The following is a 20,596-nucleotide window of genomic DNA, read 5'->3' on the forward strand; positions in this document are numbered from 1 at the left end:
AATTTTAATTTGAGTGTAATGCAAGTGAATTCACGATATTGTTGCATTGTAAAAAACAGTAAGGAATTAATTCTTTGTGTAAAAATAAATGTTTAGTTGCAAGCAATAATAAATAAAGTTCTAGTTATATTTCAAGGTTAGTTCGTTAAAACCGCAAGTAAGAACGGGTTAATCCCACAGGTTGCGTCTTACACTAACTAAAAAAAAAGTAAAAAGAAAACAATAATAATAATCGCATCAATCAGGGAAAGAAGATATAAAAAAACAAAAAACGGCATATATCGTACTGTTCCTTGTAAACACATCCGATGCGGTGTAAATAGGGAGCAGGAAAAGGAGGAATCTAATAGAGAGAAAAGATGTTGCAACTTCCATTGAATCTAAACGATTTTGGCAGTGAACTCTCACCGGGAAAAATATAGGAATGTACGGTTATCGAGGAAGTGTAAGGTTAATAGGCCTATAGCACACCTCAGATCCTGTGCTGCAGTTTGTACACATTACATTTGCATGTAATGTCTTGATTTTAAATCTTATTAAGGTCAAACTCAAATGGGGAAAAATGAATTCATTTTATTTATATAGAGATATATATATATATTTATGTATATGTATTTATGTGTGTATATATATATATATATGTGTAATATATATATATATATATATATACACACACATACAAGCCACTACGTGTGTGTGTGTGAGTTCCTTCCTCTTCCTCATAGGTTCTGAAATGGCTGAGCCTTCTTTCTGCAATTTATATGTCTGGCAGTGTTCTTAGATATGTTTTTTACAGGAATTCATCCGATAAGTATCGAAAATCAAAAAACGTCCAATCTTAAAAGTAGCTTTTCTTTCTTATAGATAAAAAAGAATAATTTTTACAGGGGAGATAATAAAATTTTCAGCAAATCATTTCTTCTTACAAAAAAACATTTATTGTCATCTGAAGATATAGTTCAGGTGTAGAGCATTTGATTACAGATCGAATGATGTTCAAGCTCCACATTTTATTTTAATTTTTTGTTATTAATGAGTTCAATTTACGATAAAAGAAGAGGTACCATTTAAAATCGCCGCAAATCATTTCAACGTTTGCATATTTTAAAACTGAACATTAATCAGAAGTGACTTTTCCAGGGCATTCATCATCAAGCCCAAATATCAGCTGACATGATATTGTAAACAAACACAGACGGAATTTGATGAATAAAATTATTATTATTTTTGCAAATCAGTCCACCGAGCAAATTATACCTCGTAATATATAATCAATAGAGGAATGATTCTATAATAATACATATGCAATCTGCATAAATTAAAATATCATGTTTAAGTGTATTGTATGACCAGGCAATGCCGGGCTGCCAGCTAGTGTGAGTATATATATATATATATATATATATATATATATATATATCAAAATAAAACACTATGTAAAATACATTTTGAAGCCATCCACCACAAAGGATAAACAATGTAAAATAATGTTTATCAATATATTTTGGTTAAGAAACTCATACTTATCAAGATTTTTTTTTCCCCCCCTTTATGCCTCCTGGTAGTACTACTAGTCGGGACAAGTCCGTTTAGTTGTGGTTCAATGGTGTTTGTTTTTTTTTTTTTTGTTTTTTTTTCTTCTTTTTTTTTTTTCTTTTTTTTTTTTTTTAATAGTACAGGATGCACTTGAGCCCCTGGAGGGCCATAGGCCATCCACAATAACTTCAGTGATTTGGTGAGAATCAGTGTGTCAATGTAATTGTGTCATACTACTTGGCGTCTGCTAAAGTAATAAGTGGTTTTAAAGACGTTAAAAAATAAGAATTCAAAATAGAACAAAAAAAAGTCTTGATGCGGGCAGGTTTCCTCGGCGAAATATATCTATAAACATTATTTTTACATTGTTTATTCTTTGCGTTGGATGGCTTAAAACATATTTTTACATACGTGTTCTAAAAAAAAAAAAAATTACTTTTAACTAGAAATAACTTTTTTACATAGGGGTCCCCGCTTATCAGGGTCCAGTGGCCACTCAACGATAAGGGTTAAAGAGTTAGTAGCAGTCAATGGGATAATATAGTAACCGTTAGTAGTGGACATTTGGTAAATTGGATTACTTAAGGGGATGGTTCAACAAGAATTTGTTTACGTTTGACTTGAAGACAACCAAATTGTAGTCAAATGGAAAACAGGCAAACCGAAGAGAGTTCCACAGATGTGCAGTTTTAAGAAAGGAGCCTTGTTCATGGAATCTACGTTTTGGTTTAGGCACAGATAAAGAATAGGGGTAATTATTGATAGTGGTTCTAACTAGACGAGTGTTTTTCGTGAAAGTTTGGCGAGGGGGGACCATAGATTGGAGCTCAGATGAGCACTGAATGATTTTTCCTAATTTTTGGATATATTACTATTTTCGGTATTAGTTTTAGCGTCCCAAATTCTATTCTAAAATTTAAAAAAAAATTCTCTCTTAGTTAATTTGAGTTATTTCCCTTACATCAGTGACGCACAGTACAAAAGCACCGGATAGTTTTGTATTTTTTATAAAAAAAAAAAAAAAAATTCTTTTTAATTTTTTGTAGAAAAAGTCAGCTTGGATGAGTATTTGTCGAAAAATACCAGTGAAGACAACGCCTCGTTTGGAGACATTTTGAAAGCAACACAACAAAAACATCGCGAGAAACATGCGTGGTTATACGAAAAAGAATTAAAACAGGACGAGGTAAGTAAAACATAATATGTACTTGCTGCTCAACTGCCTACGTAGTATTCCTGCAACTTATGTCTCAGATAGTGGCACTGTGCTTTCTTTCTTTATTGACTTTTCTAATATATAAAAGCAAAAATGTGTGTGTGTGTTTATGTGCGTTTTTTGTATGTCCGGCAAAGGCATTTTTGGGGGGAGGGGGGGGGCACCATTTCTTAGAACTTTTTATATACTCCCTAGATTATAATATCTCTGATTTACAAAAAGAGGTCGTCTCTATCTTTCATTTGAGCGACTTTTACACGCTATTTTCGCGCTATTTCTTCCTCTCGCGTGTTTGTTTAGCTTTTTCGTATAAAAGTGAAACTGATTCACAAAAAAATCGATTGTCTTTATCGAAAGCAATCAGCTTTGATTACTGTGGAGAATATCCTCCATATTAGACAATTGCTATTCATTAAGACACTACCATAGATCCCCCCCCCTCTTGGGGTGAGCTGAATTTCCCACCACGGGTGAAAGGTGAACTGGCTTACAGCCAAACTTAACTGCGTGATTTCATTTCTTCGCCTGCGTGAACTCATTCGCTTTCTGCATGTAAACTTTTTTTATCGCTAAATTAGAACGCTTTTCAATCCTTTCCCTTCCTGGCCGAGCGGTAAGATGTCAGTTTTTTTTGTTTTTTTTCACTTTCTTTTCCACCTTCATGTCAAGGCTTCGGGTTCGATCCTACCTGCCTACTACAACTTTTTTTTCTCAACACACACCTAAAAACACCCGGGCAACACTGGGCACACATGCTAGCCTAATATATAAAAGGCAAAATGGGCGCAAGTGTGTGTTTATGTCCGCGAAAGGTGTTTTTTGTCGGGCTTTTCATGTCGGTTAGATTCCGGGAGAAGTTTTCTTATACTTCCTAGATCGTAATTTTTTTTTTTTCGTTTTCTACTGATAAGTAAAGGCAGAAGTCATTTTAATATTCTTTTTAACTTATATAAAACTAGCGGGGGGTACCCGGCGTTGCCCGAGTGTGTGGAGGTTGTGTAGTAAGGAAGCCGGGAAGTTGGGGAAGGGGGTGTTAAAAAAGTGGTAGTAGCGGGAAGGAGGGGAATGAAAATAATAGTAGGCAACCCGGGTAGAGAGAGATGTTGCTAAAAAAAAAAAAAAAAAAAAGTGGTAGAAGTCAGGGAGGCTTGAACCTGTAATGCCAAGGAGGAAAAAATAACAACCTAATGTCTTGGTCAATGTCTCCATTGCGCAACCAGAAGTCGTGAATGTCGAAATAAGGCTTCATCAATCGAAAAGGGAATGAGGACTTGCGAAAATGGCGGCGCAAAAACCGACCCCTTCTTGTAAAAAAAAAAACTGGCCAGCTGAGGGTGAAGGAATTAATGTTTTTTGGTCAATTTTTCAATATTTGACGTCCGAAGGGTCGCGCTTCAAAATGATATCTACATCGTCAGGATCCGTTGCCTCTGTCGAAAATATTTGTCTTCTGAAGAATCGAGCTTCGGAACGATACTGATCTCGTCAGGATGTCGCGTATGTCGAAAGATTTTAGCAGACATACAAACGCACACACATAGACATTTTGCTTTTTATATTATAGTCCAGCGTGAGTACCCGGGTTTGAAGAGATGGGGGGGGGGGGAGTTAAATAACAGTAGGAAGTCCTGGTGGAGAGAGGTGTTGAAAAAAGTGGTAGTAGGGAGGGGGGGTCAAAACGATAGCAGGCAGTCATGAATGTCAAAATAAGGCTTAGTCAATAAAAAAGGGAATGAGGACGTGCGAAATTTTTCCATTTCTAATCTAAATGTTTTTAAAATTGGTGTCTTTTTCCCTTGATAATGCCGATTTTTTTTTTTCTCCTCTTCTGCCGAAAAGCATTTAGTTTCGAAATGACATGACCTAAAGTTGTTTATCTGCTATTCCTCTTTCTGTAACCCTTATTGACTTGATAATGTAATGAAGTTTATATGCAACTTTATCCTTTTATCATCTTAACTTATTCTATTTTTTCCTCCTCTTAATCAAGTAGAGCTTTTTTATCCTGATAGGACTTGCGAAAATGGCGACGCAAAACCCGACCCCTTCTTGTAAAAAAAAAAACTGGCCAGCTGAGGGTGAAGGAATTAATGTTTTTTGGCTAATTTTTCGATATTTGTCGTCCGAAGAATCGAGCTACGGAACGATACCGATCTCGTCAGGATCTGCCGCGTATGTCGAAAGATTTTAGCAGACATACAAACGCACACACATACATATTTTGCTTTTCATATTATAGACCAGCGTAAGTACCCGGGTTTGGAGAGATGTGGCGGGGGGGTAAATAACAGTAGGAAGTCCTGGGGGAGAGAGGTGTTGAAAAAAGTGGTAGTAGGGGGAGGGGATCAAAACGATAGCAGGCAGACTGGGTGGAGAGTGGGGTAAAAAAAAAAAAAAAGATGGTAATAGCAGGAGGATGGGATACTCGGTGTTACCCAGGTGTGTGCAGGTGGTGTAGTAAGTCAGTGTAGTAAGTAAGTAAGAAAGCGGTGTTAAAAATGTGGTAGTAGCGTGAGGGGGGGGCGTCAAAACAACAGCAGGCAGTCAGGGTGGGAGAGATGTTAAAAAAAAAAAAAAAGTGGTAGTACCTATTTACAATGCCTCCCCACGGGACAGAGTTAGACACCAGGGTCGTTTTTTTAACGTGGAGAAAAGGTACAAAAATAAAAATTGTCTCAGTCGTGAAGGATTTCTCCTTCACTGAAAGAGAACGAGAAATAGAAGTGCCGCATCTGAAGAACAGATGGTATTTATTTGCTCCCCCACCGAGCAAATTAGGCACAAGGCCGATTTTTAATGTGAGGAGTGCAGGGGAAATGGGGACCAACTCCCCGGGGAGTAGGGGAGTTGGATAGTGACAATTGGTATGAAGGGTTGCCCCTACATTGACCAAGGTCTTATATGTGAGGGTGCCCACACATATGGTCTTTGCTTGCAGTATCTGCCGGAACAGATGGTATTTATTTGCTCCGCCACCGAGCAAATTAGGCACAAGGCCGATTTTTAATGTGAGGAGTGAAGGGAGGGGGAAGGGGAAAAGGGGACCAGCTCCCGAGAGGTGGGAAATGGGAGCTGGTTAAAGGTCAGGCATGTGGGGTTGCCCCCACATCTGGTCTTTGCTAGTCATAGCTAGTCATAGCTTGCAGTATCTGCCGGAACAGATACTACACTTTGATCTTGTCACGAGGGCCAAGTAAAAGTGGTAGTAGGTAGGCAGGCTTGAACCCGTGACGTGAAGGCAGAAAAAAAAGTGAAAGAAAATCTGACGTCTTACCGATGGTCCATGAGGTGACTGGAAGTCGAAAGCATTCCAATTAAGCGTAGTCAATTGAAAAGAAAAGATGACTTGGAGAAATGGCATCGGAAAATCCGACCCCTCCCTGCAGAAAACTGCCCAGCTGAGAGTAAAAGAATTAATGTTTTTTTGGACATTTTTTCAATATTTGACGTCCGAAGGGTCGCGCTTCAAAATGATATCTACCTCGTCAGGATCCGTTGCCTCTGTCGAAAATTTTTGCGAGGCATACAAACACATGCACACACATTTTGCCTTTTATGTATATAGATGACGTTTATTATCGACCAAGAACAAAGAAACTGACGTATACAGATTAGGAACCGTACTGAAATAATTTTGCTCGAAAGTTGATCCACGTTCTAAAAGTGACTTGCTTTTCTTAAAATTATGATGGCCTTAGTGGAAAGAGAAATTAGTCCTATATGTTGCACAATACTTGTCGAGAGTACGTTAAACTGTTTCATATATGTATTTACATTACCTGTCCAAAGGTAGGTAAAAGTATTTTAATTGTACTTTGTACAATACACGTCCTAGGGAAAGTAAAATTATTTCATATACGTGCTGTAAATTACCTCTGCTAGGGAAGATACAATTATTTCATACATATATTATGTAATACCTGTCCTAAGGTAGGTAAAATGTTTTTTTGCTCAAGATATTTAGACATTGAAAATTCCAACTTCATTTTCCTCATCGTTTTATATGGTCCCGAGCAACGCCGGGTAGCCCAGCTAAAAAATGTTTCATTGTTTTAGAATTTTATTTTCTGAAAAAAATAAATTATGTTACCAAATTATTGCTTGGTTTTAAATCTTTATTTTTCAACATTATCTACCCCCCCAAAAAAATTGAAACGGAAGTCAGTTGTCTACCCTTGATTTTACTATTACCACTATGCTTTTCCCCCCAAATTCCTTGAATTTTTACTTTTGCCTTGAAAAAGTCATATTTCTATTATGGAAACTGTCTTTAAGTTCCGATTCCATTTTCTTAAAAAAATTTTTTTTTTTTTTTTTTTTTTTGAAAATAATTAAAATTTTGTCTCATTCAAATTAAAGTACAAATTTGGGTAGTTGTCCAGAATTCCTCCTCTATTGAAAAACAAAAAAAGGACAGAAAAAAATCTTATACCCATCATAGAACGAAAAGATCACATTCCAAAAATTGCATAAGTTGATCAAGTAGTTCTTTTTTTATTTACAAAATTAATTTAAAAAAATTTTTTTTTTTTTAACGATTTTAAGTGATTAATGGTAAATCGTAGCCATTACAAGACTAAAACCAAAAACAAAAAATCTCAGTTCGAATTGAGTTGGCTCCAGAGTTTGTACCCACTTTAAAAGTCCTTGAATTTTGCCGTTTGTATTGAAAAGGCCTTATTTCTATTATCTTGAAAATTTTGAAAATTTCTTGAAAAGCCTTAAAAATTGTATTCTTTACGTCCAGTAAAAATTTGTGTTGAAATATTAAAAATAAAATCGAAATAAATACTATTAAATTATGTGGTGTTTTCCATATTACATTGGTTAGGTTAGTGATAAACGGATGTAACTCTTGTATCCACAATACCTGAAATTCAAAAATTCAAACATTTAATCATGCGTCGTTGGCCAAATATAAGTGGGTTAGGAAATATAAATATGATTATTGACAGGCATATTGTTTTTTATGTAAATGAAAATGACTTTTCCTGTTAATTATCGACTTTTTTTTGGTTTATTATATCAATTGTTTATATATCAAATTTGGTTTGAAAACTTGAATTTTGTCTTGAGAAGGCCTTGGAAAATTGGACATTGAAAATTTGTACGAACCCTGTTCCCACCTCATCGACACAAAGTAAAATGTGATTTTCTTGAACAAAAAAAATAAAAAAAAAACTACTTGATCAAATTATATGTTTTTGTGTTGTTTTTTTTGGGGGGGGAATATTTCGTCTTCATGTCGGGACTGGTACACACATCAAACTTTTCTGTATTTTCTTTACTTTTAATTACTGCCATAAAGTGCCAATCTGAATAAGCGCCCCCATCTTTCCTGTCTCTTTCAGGAACATCAAGAAAAATTAGCACTACCAAATATCGAACAGCAAGCCATTCAGGGGCCACCACCATGTTCCATACACACTTGGAGATATAATGCCAAAAACAGTTTAATGTACCTGCCTGATGGTATGGATTAAGCATTTTTTCTTCATTTTCAAGAACTAGCTGTATCAACCCGATGTAATCTGGGATTCATCGATATCATTTTAGTTCGAATTTTTAAATAAAGAAAAATAATAACCTATAGTATAAAAAAAATGTGTGTCAGTGTGTGCGTTTTTTGTGTATGTCTGGCAAAGGCTTTTGGAGGGGGGGGCTGCTGCTTTCTTAGAACTTTTTATATATACTCCCTAGATTATAATATCTCCGATTTATGAAAAGAGGTTGTGTCTATCTTTTATTTGAGCGACTTTTACACGCTATTTTCGCGCTATTTCCTGGTCTCTGCGTGTTTGTTTGACTTTTCAACATAAAAGCGAAACTGAATCCGTAACAAAGTCGTCTACCTGGCACTCGTGCCGGGAGGTCCAGAAAAGCAATGAGCTTTGATCAACGCTGGGGAGACCCCTCATATCAGACAATTGCCATTCATTTGGACACTCCCTTCTTTATGGGGGAGCTGATTTTCCCCAACATCTTGGGGAAAATGGCTTGCAGCCAAAGTTAAGTGCGGTATTTCATTCCCCTACGGCTTGTTTGACCTCATTAAATTTATGCACCTGTCACGTAACTTTTTAATCGTTTAATTTCAACCATTCTCAATTCTCTGTGCTTGTAGCGTCGCAGTAAGTTATCAGGCTATTGATCTCAAAGCTTTGGGTTCGAGCCTACCTACCTACCAAAACTTTTTTTTTCTTTTATGACTCCAAACACCCGGGCAATGCTGGGCACCCATGCTAGTCTATTATATCAAGAGCAACTGTCTGTTAGTGTGTGTGAATGCATGTATGTTTGTATGCCTAGCTAAAACATTCAACAGACACTACGAACACTAACAAAATTTTAGCATTTTAGTTCAAATTTTTAAACATAAAATAATAATAACCTATAATACATATAATTATTGATGAGCCGTTCCATATAAGTTAACAAATTTACCGAATTTTCAGTGCTAATGATTACTATATTTTCCAATTTCTACTGTACACTCTTTAACCCTTATCCTTGAGTAGCCTCTTGGCCTTGATAATGTGGTGATACCTGTGTAAAAAAAAAAATATATATATATATATATATATATAATTATTTTTTTACTATAATAATTAAATACCTACAGACACTAGTGTTTCATCCTTTCGGGATTCTTCAGTGCAGGGTGTCACGATTACTACCAGTCGAACGATTCGAACCCCGCGACACGAGACATCTCTGGCTCGATTAGCGGAGGCCGTATCCATTCGGCTACCATTAATCATGTGAAATAGCGTTGAATTTTAAACATTTTAATTTAAATGTTCATTACGTCAGACAGACAGTGATCAAATCGTTATACGATGATCTACGCATAAGAGCTAAATTGACCGACTTTTTAATTCAACAGAAAGTGCTCAACGATAAGAAACGTATTTCTTAAAGGGGCTGTCATAATTATTTTTTTACTATAATAATTAAATACCTACAGACACTAGTGTTTCATCCTTTCGGGATTCTTCAGTGCAGGGTGTCACGATTACTACCAGTCGAACGATTCGAACCCCGCGACACGAGACATCTCTGGCTCGATTAGCGGAGGCCGTATCCATTCGGCTACCATTAATCATGTGAAATAGCGTTGAATTTTAAACATTTTAATTTAAATGTTCATTACGTCAGACAGACAGATATATATATATATAAATCTCAATGTTTAAATGTATGTATGTTTGTACATCTGCCTAAAACTTTGGACAGAGGCAACAGATTTTCACGCGATAAGTATCGTTTTGGAGCTCAACCCTTTGGACGACAAATATCGAAAAATTGGCTAAAAATATTAATTCCTTCACTCTGAACTGGTATGACGTGGGTATCTTTTTAGAAGGTACCAAATATTCGTATATGTTATATACTGGTGGTATTAAGATGACATATATTCTGTATTGTTGTTCGTCTTAGTATTAGGAAGAATCTTAGTGAGAGATTAGATGACTCAATGCCATGACGGTACCTCATCGTTACCCAATCCCACATATACAGGATTCTGCTTCCTCGTTGCATGGTTGTAAGACCTTTTCCAAACTAGATTTAGTCAAGGCTTGCCATCAATTCCTAGTAAATCCGGCTGACATACCAAAGACGGCAGTAACAACTCCATTCGGAGCGTTTGAATTTTTAACTATGCCTTTTGGTTTGCGTGATGCTGCTAGAACTTTTCAGCGCTTCATGTGTTGCAGGGGGGGGTGTTATTTTTAGAAGTTTAAATGTAACGTAAACCAACATTTTGTTAATCTTTCCTAGGCATGGGGCCCAAATAGTAGCCCCTTACGTCCAAGTGGCGATGTGCCTTGTTAGGCGTGAATGCGAGGAAAAAAAATAAATAAATAAAAGCAAATTTTTCGCACTACATTTAAACTTCTGCATGTCAGGGAAATACGGATTCTGTTGTAGTCAGGATGGAACACCTTGATATATGACCTAATTGTTAACAGCATTTTTTTTTTTTTTTTTTTTTTAACGTGGGATTCACTACTTATCAAGGGCTGAAGGCCACTCGAGGATAAGAGTTAATGAATGTAAGTTGGTAGTACTGTTGCATAGGGGTGTTATTTTTAGAAGTACCAAATACGGCACCAAATATTCGTATATGTTATGTAATTCTTATTCGAAGAGGGTTGATGTTATTTGTTGTTGTTCATATTTGTGAGAGTCTTAGAGTTATAGAGACAGTCTAAGGAGTGTTCATGTGTTGAGTGTTCATGTGTCTTAAGATGTTCATGTTGTAAGAGATAGCATATTGGAGACATAAACAGGTCCTGATCTACATTAATGATCTTCCAAATCATATCCTTACATCATTTGTAGACATTTATGCTGACGACACTACCATTTATGGTAGCACATCTAAGACAGTAAACGACCAAGTTCTCTCCAATTCTCTCTCCTCTGATCTTGAGCACGTAGTACAATGGGGAAAGGAGTGGCTGGTTACTTTTAATGCATCTAAAACCAAGCTTCTCTCTTTACATCATCAACATTCTAATCCACATTTGTCATCAATTGAAATGAATGGCTCTCGTCTTCAGGAGGCCTCAAGTTTTGACAAGCTTCTGGGCTTGACCATTACTCCTGATCTTAAATGGAACACGTATATCAAATCTGTTGCCAAGGCCGCTGGAAAAATGGTGGGATCTTTCTATCGATCCAGTAGATATCTCACTGCTGATGCTATTCTCTACCTATATAAGAGCCAGGTACGTCCAAGGATGGAATACTGTTGCCACATCTGGGCAGGAGCTGCTAGAAAGGACTTGTCCTGCCTTGATAGAGTTCAAAATAGACTTCGTAGCCTCGTAGGAGATGTCCTTTTCTCCTCCTTGCAACCTCTATCTCACAGAAGAGATGTTGCGAGTTTGTCTCTGATGTATCGTTATTTTCATGGAAAGTGTTCAACTGAGCTTCAATCTTTGGTCCCCCCTCGCCAAACTTTCACAAGAAACACTCGTCTAGCTGTAAACACTATCAATAATTTCCCCCACTCTTTATCTGTGCCTAAACCTAAACGTAGATTCCATGAACAAAGCTTCTTTCTTAGAACTGCACGCCTGTGGAATTGTCTTCCGTTTTCCTGCTTTCCGGCTGACTACAATATGGTTGTGTTCAAGTCTAAAGTAAATAAGTTCTTGATGAGCCGTTCCATATAAGTTATTAAATTTACCAAATTTTCATTACTAATGATTACTATATTGACCAATTTCTACTGTACACTCTTTAACCCTTATCCTTGAGTGGCCTCTGGGCCTTGATAATGTGGTGATGCCTTTGTAAAAAAAAAAAAAAAAAAAAAAAAAAAAAAAATATATATATATATAATAGACAGTGTACATTAGAGACAGTCTTAGATTGTCTAAGGAGTGTTCATGTGTTGAGTGTTCATATGTCGTAAGATGTTCATGTTGTAAGAGATAGCATATTGAAGACATAAACAGGATAAAGGGAGACATTTTTTGAAAATATATAACAGTGTATATGTTACTACACAATGAGAGGAGATTGGATATATAGATAGATAGATAGACCGAGGGTTTGACACATATACTTTCTAACACATATTTTTTAGATTTTAGATATAGATAGATAGACCGAGGGTTTGACATTTATACTTTTGACAGTTCTGTGAACGGGAGTGTTTCTATAACATTTATACTTTCTAACACATATTTTTTAGATGATGATTTTATCAAAAGATCTTATAATATAAATGGACAATACCTTTTCTGTTGAATAACAACATGAAGACGCAGATACACAAAGATGATGACGTCCTTTATTTCATGACCCGTCCATGATTTCGCTTGAGGAATTCAAAGTTTCTTTACATGGCTTTTTCTTCTCTAACTTCCGCTTCCAAGGTTTGGTGTCAGCATGTCTCTCCAGACTCTTCTCCCCTCTTCCTCCCAGACTGCATCTAAAAACTCTACTGATATTGAGAACTCGTCACGTCATCGCATGATTAAACATGTGCTCATAAAGCACGTTGGATGACATGCGTCACGTTGCCAAACTTGACATGACCCCGAGTTCAGTGACCTATTTTTCAAATAACCTCTTTACAAAATATGTTTACAATTTCAATTGACGATTTTATTTTAATTTTCATTTTTATAACAGAAACAAGTTTCATCATTTCATTCCTTTTTCCAATAACAGATATGTAAGCTAAACAATTGCAATTCCTTATTTCAATAACATTCTGTGTTTATTTTAACTTATGATTGGAATTCTCAATTCCAAATCTAGCTTCGCAAGTTCGAATCCTTGACTATCCGATTTCATATTTACTTTTAACTGATTCCCTATTTTTTTTTACTTGCATGAAAATGGGACAGTCCTTTTATCATGTAACACTGGGCACTTTTTTTGTAGATATTTTCACTTCCTTTGTCATCGTAGCGCAGGTTTTCCGCCTTCGCTTCACAAACGCCGGGCACCCCCATTAGTGTATATATAAATGCCTGCTAAAAACTTTTGTCATCCGCATTGAAGCGGCACGAATGCAGTACCGTTAGAAAGAGCGATGTCTCAGACACATAATATCGAAAAATTGGAGAAAAAAATTGTTAATTATTTTGTGGAGAAATGTCATTTTTGTTGAAGGTCAAATAAAAACTTTTGTCATCCGCATTGAAGCGGCACGAATGCAGTACCGTTAGAAAGAGCGATGTCTCAGACACATAATATCGAAAAATTGGAGAAAAAAATTGTTAATTATTTTGTGGAGAAATGTCATTTTTGTTGAAGGTCAAATAAAAACTTTTGTCATCCGCATTGAAGCGGCACGAATGCAGTACCGTTAGAAAGAGCGATGTCTCAGACACATAATATCGAAAAATTGGAGAAAAAAATTGTTAATTATTTTGTGGAGAAATGTCATTTTTGTTGAAGGTCAAATAAAAACTTTTGTCATCCGCATTGAAGCGGCACGAATGCAGTACCGTTAGAAAGAGCGATGTCTCAGACACATAATATCGAAAAATTGGAGAAAAAAATTGTTAATTATTTTGTGGAGAAATGTCATTTTTGTTGAAGGTCAAATAAAAACTTTTGTCATCCGCATTGAAGCGGCACGAATGCAGTACCGTTAGAAAGAGCGATGTCTCAGACACATAATATCGAAAAATTGGAGAAAAAAATTGTTAATTATTTTGTGGAGAAATGTCATTTTTGTTGAAGGTCAAATAAAAACTTTTGTCATCCGCATTGAAGCGGCACGAATGCAGTACCGTTAGAAAGAGCGATGTCTCAGACACATAATATCGAAAAATTGGAGAAAAAAATTGTTAATTATTTTGTGGAGAAATGTCATTTTTGTTGAAGGTCAAATAAAAACTTTTGTCATCCGCATTGAAGCGGCACGAATGCAGTACCGTTAGAAAGAGCGATGTCTCAGACACATAATATCGAAAAATTGGAGAAAAAAATTGTTAATTATTTTGTGGAGAAATGTCATTTTTGTTGAAGGTCAAATAAAAACTTTTGCTTTTGACGTGATTTGCAAGCCGTGCGTTCGCGAAATCATCAATATGTTCGTCCGTTTTAAAAAGCTAAGTTTGCGACGTTATAACATGGGTTTCTTGTGGCCCATCGATAAAAGAATTCGGTTACTAACTTCAATTATGCGAGTTCATATCCGACATGCATTATTTTGCTTTCAGTTTTGTTTCTGGCTGATGGCACCCAAGTCCCGTTTTTTTTTGTTTTTTTTTTTTAATGACCAGGCAATGCTCCCCCACTTCTCATTGTCCCCCCCTCCCTTTTATTTAAACATATTTTTCAACTGGGCAATGTTTTACGCCCCTACCCAATAAATAATAAAAATAAAAACTTCACTAAAAGCTATGTGTCCTAAAATAATTTGGTATTTTTTCATATTTATATGCGAAATTTTATTATTTATGGAAAATAATCAAGCAGGCTTTTGACAGGGTATGGCACGACGGTCTTCTCAGGAAAATCAGATCATATGGTATCACTGGGAGAATACGTAATTAAATCCTTAAGTAAGAGAAAAATCCAGGTTGTCCTCGACAATCATGCAACTAAACAATCAAATTATCACCCCATTAGCCTCCTCCAGCTTTTCGCCAAAATATTTGAGTCCATAATTAATCAAGCTCTAGTCCATCACCTTACAGTTGCTAAACTTCTGTCCGACCATCAATACAGATTTAGGTAAGTTCGTTCCATGGCTGATATCCCAATTGTAATCTCTGAATGTACAGTGATGATCATATTTATTGGCACGGTAAAATAAAAGTTAAATTTTGTCTAATAAATTCTAAAAAAGGGATTAAATTAAAGAAAATAACAAAGTATATTATGTATTTTTAACTGGCCTTTCCGATGCAGCAATCGGATTTTAGAAAAAATAAATAACAAAGGAACAACAAACATAATTGCAAAAAACCCTTGTTCAAAATTATTGGCACGATTTATTTAATAATCAATTGTATAGCCTTTGGCCTTGATTACCTTCCTCAGTCGCTTTTCATAGTTTACAACCAAGTTGTTGCACTCTTCAGTAGTAATTTTAGCCCACTCTTCCTGACAATAATCCTCCAATTGAATAAGATTCTTAGGCTTCCTTTGCATTACCCTCAATTTTAATGTTCTCCATAAATTTTCAATTGGATTAAGGTCTGGGCTTTGTGATGGCCACTCCAAAACATTAATATGATTGTCCTCAAGCCATTTCTTAGTCAGTTTAGCCGAATGCTTTGGGTCATTATCTTGCATGAACCACCAACGACGACCAAGTGAGAGCTCTTTAGCAGAGTCTTTCAGGTTTTCATCCAATATTTTAACATAATCTTCCTTTTTTATGCTACCTGTGACCTTAACAAATCGCCCTGGTCCAGAGGCAGCAAAGGATCCCCAAAACATCAAACTGCCTCCACCGTGCTTCACTGTGGGTATGGTGTTCTTAGGCAGGAAAGCTTCGCCAGATTTTCTGTAAATATAAGACACTTTATTATGGCTAAATAACTCTATTTTCGTTTCGTCAGTCCATAGAACACGTTTCCAGAATGCAACATCTTTATCAATATGACGTTTTGCAAAGGCTAGCCTTGCTTTCAGGTGCATAGGCTTCAATAAGGGAGTCTTTCTCGGACGACATGCTTTTAAACCAGCTCTCTTCAAAACTCTACCAACTGTATGTCGAGATACATTCACTCCAGAGGTGCTCTGTTCATCAACAATCTCCCCAACAGAGATCCTTGGGTTTTGTTTTACTTGTCGAACAATTTTCCGTTCATCTCTTGGGGAAAGAATCCTTTTTCTCCCTCTACCCTCTAAACTCATAACGTGGCCTTGCGATTTGAACTTGTTTATTATGGCTCTAACAGTGAATTTGGGAAGGTTTAGCTTCTTTGAAATCTTATCATAGCCCTCCCCATTGGTATGGCATGCTACAACAAGCTTCCTGACGTCTTCGCTGTGTTCCTTAGTTTTAACCATGGCGATTGAAAATTATAATTTAGTCACTTATAATAGTTTAAATAAATCGCTATCTAAAAATTATCTGAAAAAAATTATTCACTGAATTAGCATTAAACAAGCATAATATGGCTATAAAAAAGTTCAGAAAGCACGTAAACCGGAAATTGATTGATATTATACTGATACTAAAAGAAAAACAAAGCCGTGCCAATAATTTTGAACAAGGGTTTTTTGCAATTATGTTTGTTGTTCCTTTGTTATTTATTTTTTCTAAAATCCGATTGCTGCATCGGAAAGGCCAGTTAAAAATACATAATATACTTTGTTATTTTCTTTAATTTAATCCCTTTTTTAGAATTTATTAGACAAAATTTAACTTTTCTTTTACCGTGCCAATAAATATGATCATCACTGTATATACTGTTCACTGGACAAAGCAGGGGAGAGTAGAGAGGTAGCCCTCGATATATCTAAGGCTTTTGACAGGGTATGGCACGATGGTTTTCTAAGGAAAATCAGATAATATGGTAGTATTGGAAGAATACATAACGTAATTAAATCTTAAGAGAAAAATCCAAGTTGTCCTCAACGGTCATACATTTAAACAATATGATATATGTGAGAGTACCTCAAATCATCGAAAAAAAGCAAAAAAAAAATAACGATGGTAAATGTAAAAATCAAAAAAACAAAAAAGAAAACAGAAAAACGAACGTTAAAACAAAAAAAAAAAACACATGAAAAATGGCTTAAATAAGCCTGTTTCGATATTAAAATTTTAAAAATCAGTGGGTACCCGGGTGTTTTTGGGTGTGTGTGGTCGGTCGGTGGTGGGGGTGGTAATGAAAACCTAAGAATAAGCGAAGTAAAAAAAAACAGAAAAACGAACGTTACGTGAAAAATGGCTTAAATAACACTGCTTCAATATTAAAATTTTAAAAATCGCGAAAAAAAAATCTCACACCACGATTCGAACCCAAAACGTTTAGATAATGACCCAACGCTCTAACACAACGTACATGAAATTGTGTCAGTTCTTCAACTATTTAAAGTAAATTAAGTCATGACGTCATCTGACGCATGCGTAGAACCGATCTTGTCATGAGAGGACGGTTTTTGTTGACCCCCCCCCTGTAGAAAATTGTTGATTTCAGGGTGAAAAAATTAACGTTTTTGGCCAATTTTTCGATATTTTTCGGGCGAGGGATGGAGCTTCAATATGATACCGAGTTTGTCAATTTTTGTTCTGTCTGTCAAAAGTTTTTAGCGGACACACAGACACACATACATACATACATACATACACACATTTTCGCTTTTATATATATATATATATATTAGTGGGGGTGCTCGGCATTGCCTGGGTATTTGGAGGTGTAAAAAAAAAAAAAGTGGTAGTAGGCAGACAGGCTTGAACCCGTACCGTGAAGGTAGAAAAGAAAGTGAAAGAGAAGCTGACATCTTACCGCTATGCTATGATGTGACAGGAAGTGAAAAGCGTTCAAATTTATCGATGTCAATCTAAAAGTTGACTTGAAGTGAATAAGTTAAGAATCACGCAGGCGCAGATATTAAGGTTGGCTGCAGGCCAGTTTCTGCCGTATTTAGCTTCCCCACGATGTTGGGGAAAACCAGCTCTCCCCAAGAAGGGGGAGCTCTCCAAATGAATCGCAATTGTTTGATATGAAGGGTTTCCCTAACATTGATCAAAGCTAATTGCGTTTCTGGAAATCTCGGCCTGAAAGCCAGGCGGCCTACTTCGCTCCGATTAGTTTCGCTTTTATACGAAAAAGACGAACAAACACGCAAAAAGACGGAATAGCGGTAATTTTATAAAAGTCGATCAAAATAAATGTGAAGACGGCGTCCGTTCGCAAATCGTAGATATTATAATCTAGGGAGTATATAAAAAGTTCTCCAAAATAGTAACCCTCTCGATCGAAAAAAAGCCTTTCGCGAACGTACAAAAATGCACGCGCTACTTTTGCCTTTTATATAAATAAAATATTTCCAACTTATTCATTTTTTTTTTGTCATTGAAAATAAAACATTTAATTATAAATCTAATTTTAATTATTTTTTTTTTTTATCTGACATTTTTTTATCTCAATTTCTTGAAATATTAATTTTTAAATTTTATGGGATCGTTTTTTAAATTTATTACTTTATTATTTTTTTTTTTTTGTCATTAAAAATAAAACATTTAATTATAAATCTAATTTTAATTATTTTTTTTTTGTCATTGAAAATAAAACATTTAATTATAAATCTAATTTTAATTATTTTTTTTTTATCTGACATTTTTTTTTATCTCAATTTCTTGAAATATTAATTTTTAAATTTTATGGGATTGTTTTTTAAATTTATTACTTTATTATTTTTTTTCTCATTAAAAATAAAACATTTAATTATATATCTAATTTTAATTATTTTTTTTATCTGACATTTTTTATTTAATTTTTTTATCTTAATTTCTGGAAATATTAATTTTTGAAATTTTATGGGATTGTTTTTTAAATTTACTTTATTATTTTTTTTCATTAAAAATAAAACATTTATATATCTAATTTTAATTATTTTTTATCTGACATTTTTTATTTAATTTTTTATCTTAATTTCTGGAAATATTAATTTTTGAAATTTTATGGGATTGTTTTTTAAATTTATTACTTTATTATTTTTTTTCATTAAAAATAAAACATTTAATTATATATCTAATTTTATTATTTTTTTTTCGTTTAAAAATAAAACATTTAATTATATATCTAATTTTATTATTTTTGTTTTTTTTGTTTAAAAATAAAACATTTAATTATATATTTAATTTTATTATTATTTTTTTTTTCGTTTAAAAATAAAACATTTAATTATATATCTAATTTTATTATTTTTTTTTTTTTTCGTTTAAAAATAAAACATTTAATTATATATCTAATTTTATTATTATTTTTTTTTTCGTTTAAAAATAAAACATTTAATTATATATCTAATTTTATTATTATTTTTTTTCGTTTAAAAATAAAACATTTAATTATATATCTAATTTTATTATTATTTTTATTTTCGTTTAAAAATAAAACATTTAATTATATATCTAATTTTATTATTATTTTTTTTTCGTTTAAAAATAAAACATTTAATTTTTGCTGATCTGTTTTAGGTGCCAAATATACCCCCAAGGAAATAATCAAGAACATTTCCAAAAAACAGGAGATTGTCCATGACAACACCAGGTTTCATTTGAACCCTTTCAATTCAGAAAAAAACAAGGAAATTTTGCAACAGGTCGCCTCCGAGAAGGCGTATGCGAATCAGGGAAAGATCGGACATGATGGCAAAGAAATTCAAACAGGACATACACCCCGAGTGAACGGGTATGATTTTGTCAAGACTCCATCACCTGCACCTGGCATGGGTGATGAGTCGCCCTTGATGACGTGGGGTGAAATTGAGGGCACCCCATTCCGTTTAGACGGCATGGACAACATGCCTTTACCCAAAACACCAGGACCGACATTTAAGGTGAGTTAAGGTTTTCCTAATTGAACAATAGGTGTGAGTTTTGTCTTTTATTTATTTTTATTTTTATTTTTTTATTGTCATTTCACCCCAAACAAGGCACAGGTCCACTTAGTCATGAGGGGCTACTATTTGGGACCAGATTTGCAGGGATACTATTTAGGGAGTTGGGCAGCAAGATGTCTGTTCACATTATATTTGAATTTCTGCATGTCAGTATAGTCAGGAAAACAGGGACCCAGGAGGGAATTCCAAAATGCAGCAGTTTGAGGGGAAAAAAACTATTCAAGTAAAGGCTTTACAGCATCTAGGGATCTCTACAGTGTAAGGATGGGAGTCTGCTGTTTGTCGGTTTGTCAAGGGTATTGTCGTTGAGGGGATACTAGTGCTTGGAGTTCGTCAGAGCACTTGCCATTGAAATACTTGTAAGGATGCTACGTTTCGGCGATGGGGCAGAGGTCGGAGTTTAGTTGATAGTTCAGGACCGATTAGGTTGGTAGCTCTTTTTTTTTGATCCGGTCTAGGAGCGAGATACTATTGGAAGATGCACCAGTTCAGATTTGGCAACAACATTCTATGCATGAGTGAACTGTAGCTTTGTAGAGATACAGGATACTCTCAGCCTTTTAGTACGGTAGAGAGAACCCACCTTCCTCACAGCAGCCTTGGCAATTGCTTCAATGTATTTGTTACAATTCATGTTGTCTGTGAAGGTTAACCCTAGGAAGTACTTTCGGGCAGTGTATCATTAGCCATTCTAATCAGTGGTTGAAAAGTTTTCTCCTAATTATTAAAGGATTGGCAGCATTGAACGTTACTGTTAAGTTTTGTGACATTATGTTG

The 20,596-nt window shown here is 35.0% G+C and overlaps 1 protein-coding gene across 2 annotated transcripts in view; it reads left to right on the forward strand.

The window, feature by feature from the left end:
• The window catches only part of LOC145269119 (splicing factor ESS-2 homolog), a 75,122-nt gene that overhangs the window by 14,479 nt on the left and 40,047 nt on the right, over positions 1 to 20,596 (forward strand). For both annotated transcript variants that reach the window (XM_080124717.1, XM_080124715.1), the window contains exons 4-6: positions 2,583 to 2,722; positions 8,104 to 8,224; positions 19,395 to 19,756. In XM_080124717.1, coding sequence (XP_079980843.1) covers positions 2,583 to 2,722; positions 8,104 to 8,224; positions 19,395 to 19,756 — 623 coding nt within the window. The remainder of the gene's footprint in view (positions 1 to 2,582; positions 2,723 to 8,103; positions 8,225 to 19,394; positions 19,757 to 20,596) is intronic.

Source organism: Euprymna scolopes, chromosome 45, assembly GCF_053919585.1.
Source record: "Euprymna scolopes isolate OS-2025 chromosome 45, ASM5391958v1, whole genome shotgun sequence".
Lineage (NCBI taxonomy): Eukaryota > Metazoa > Mollusca > Cephalopoda > Sepiida > Sepiolidae > Euprymna > Euprymna scolopes.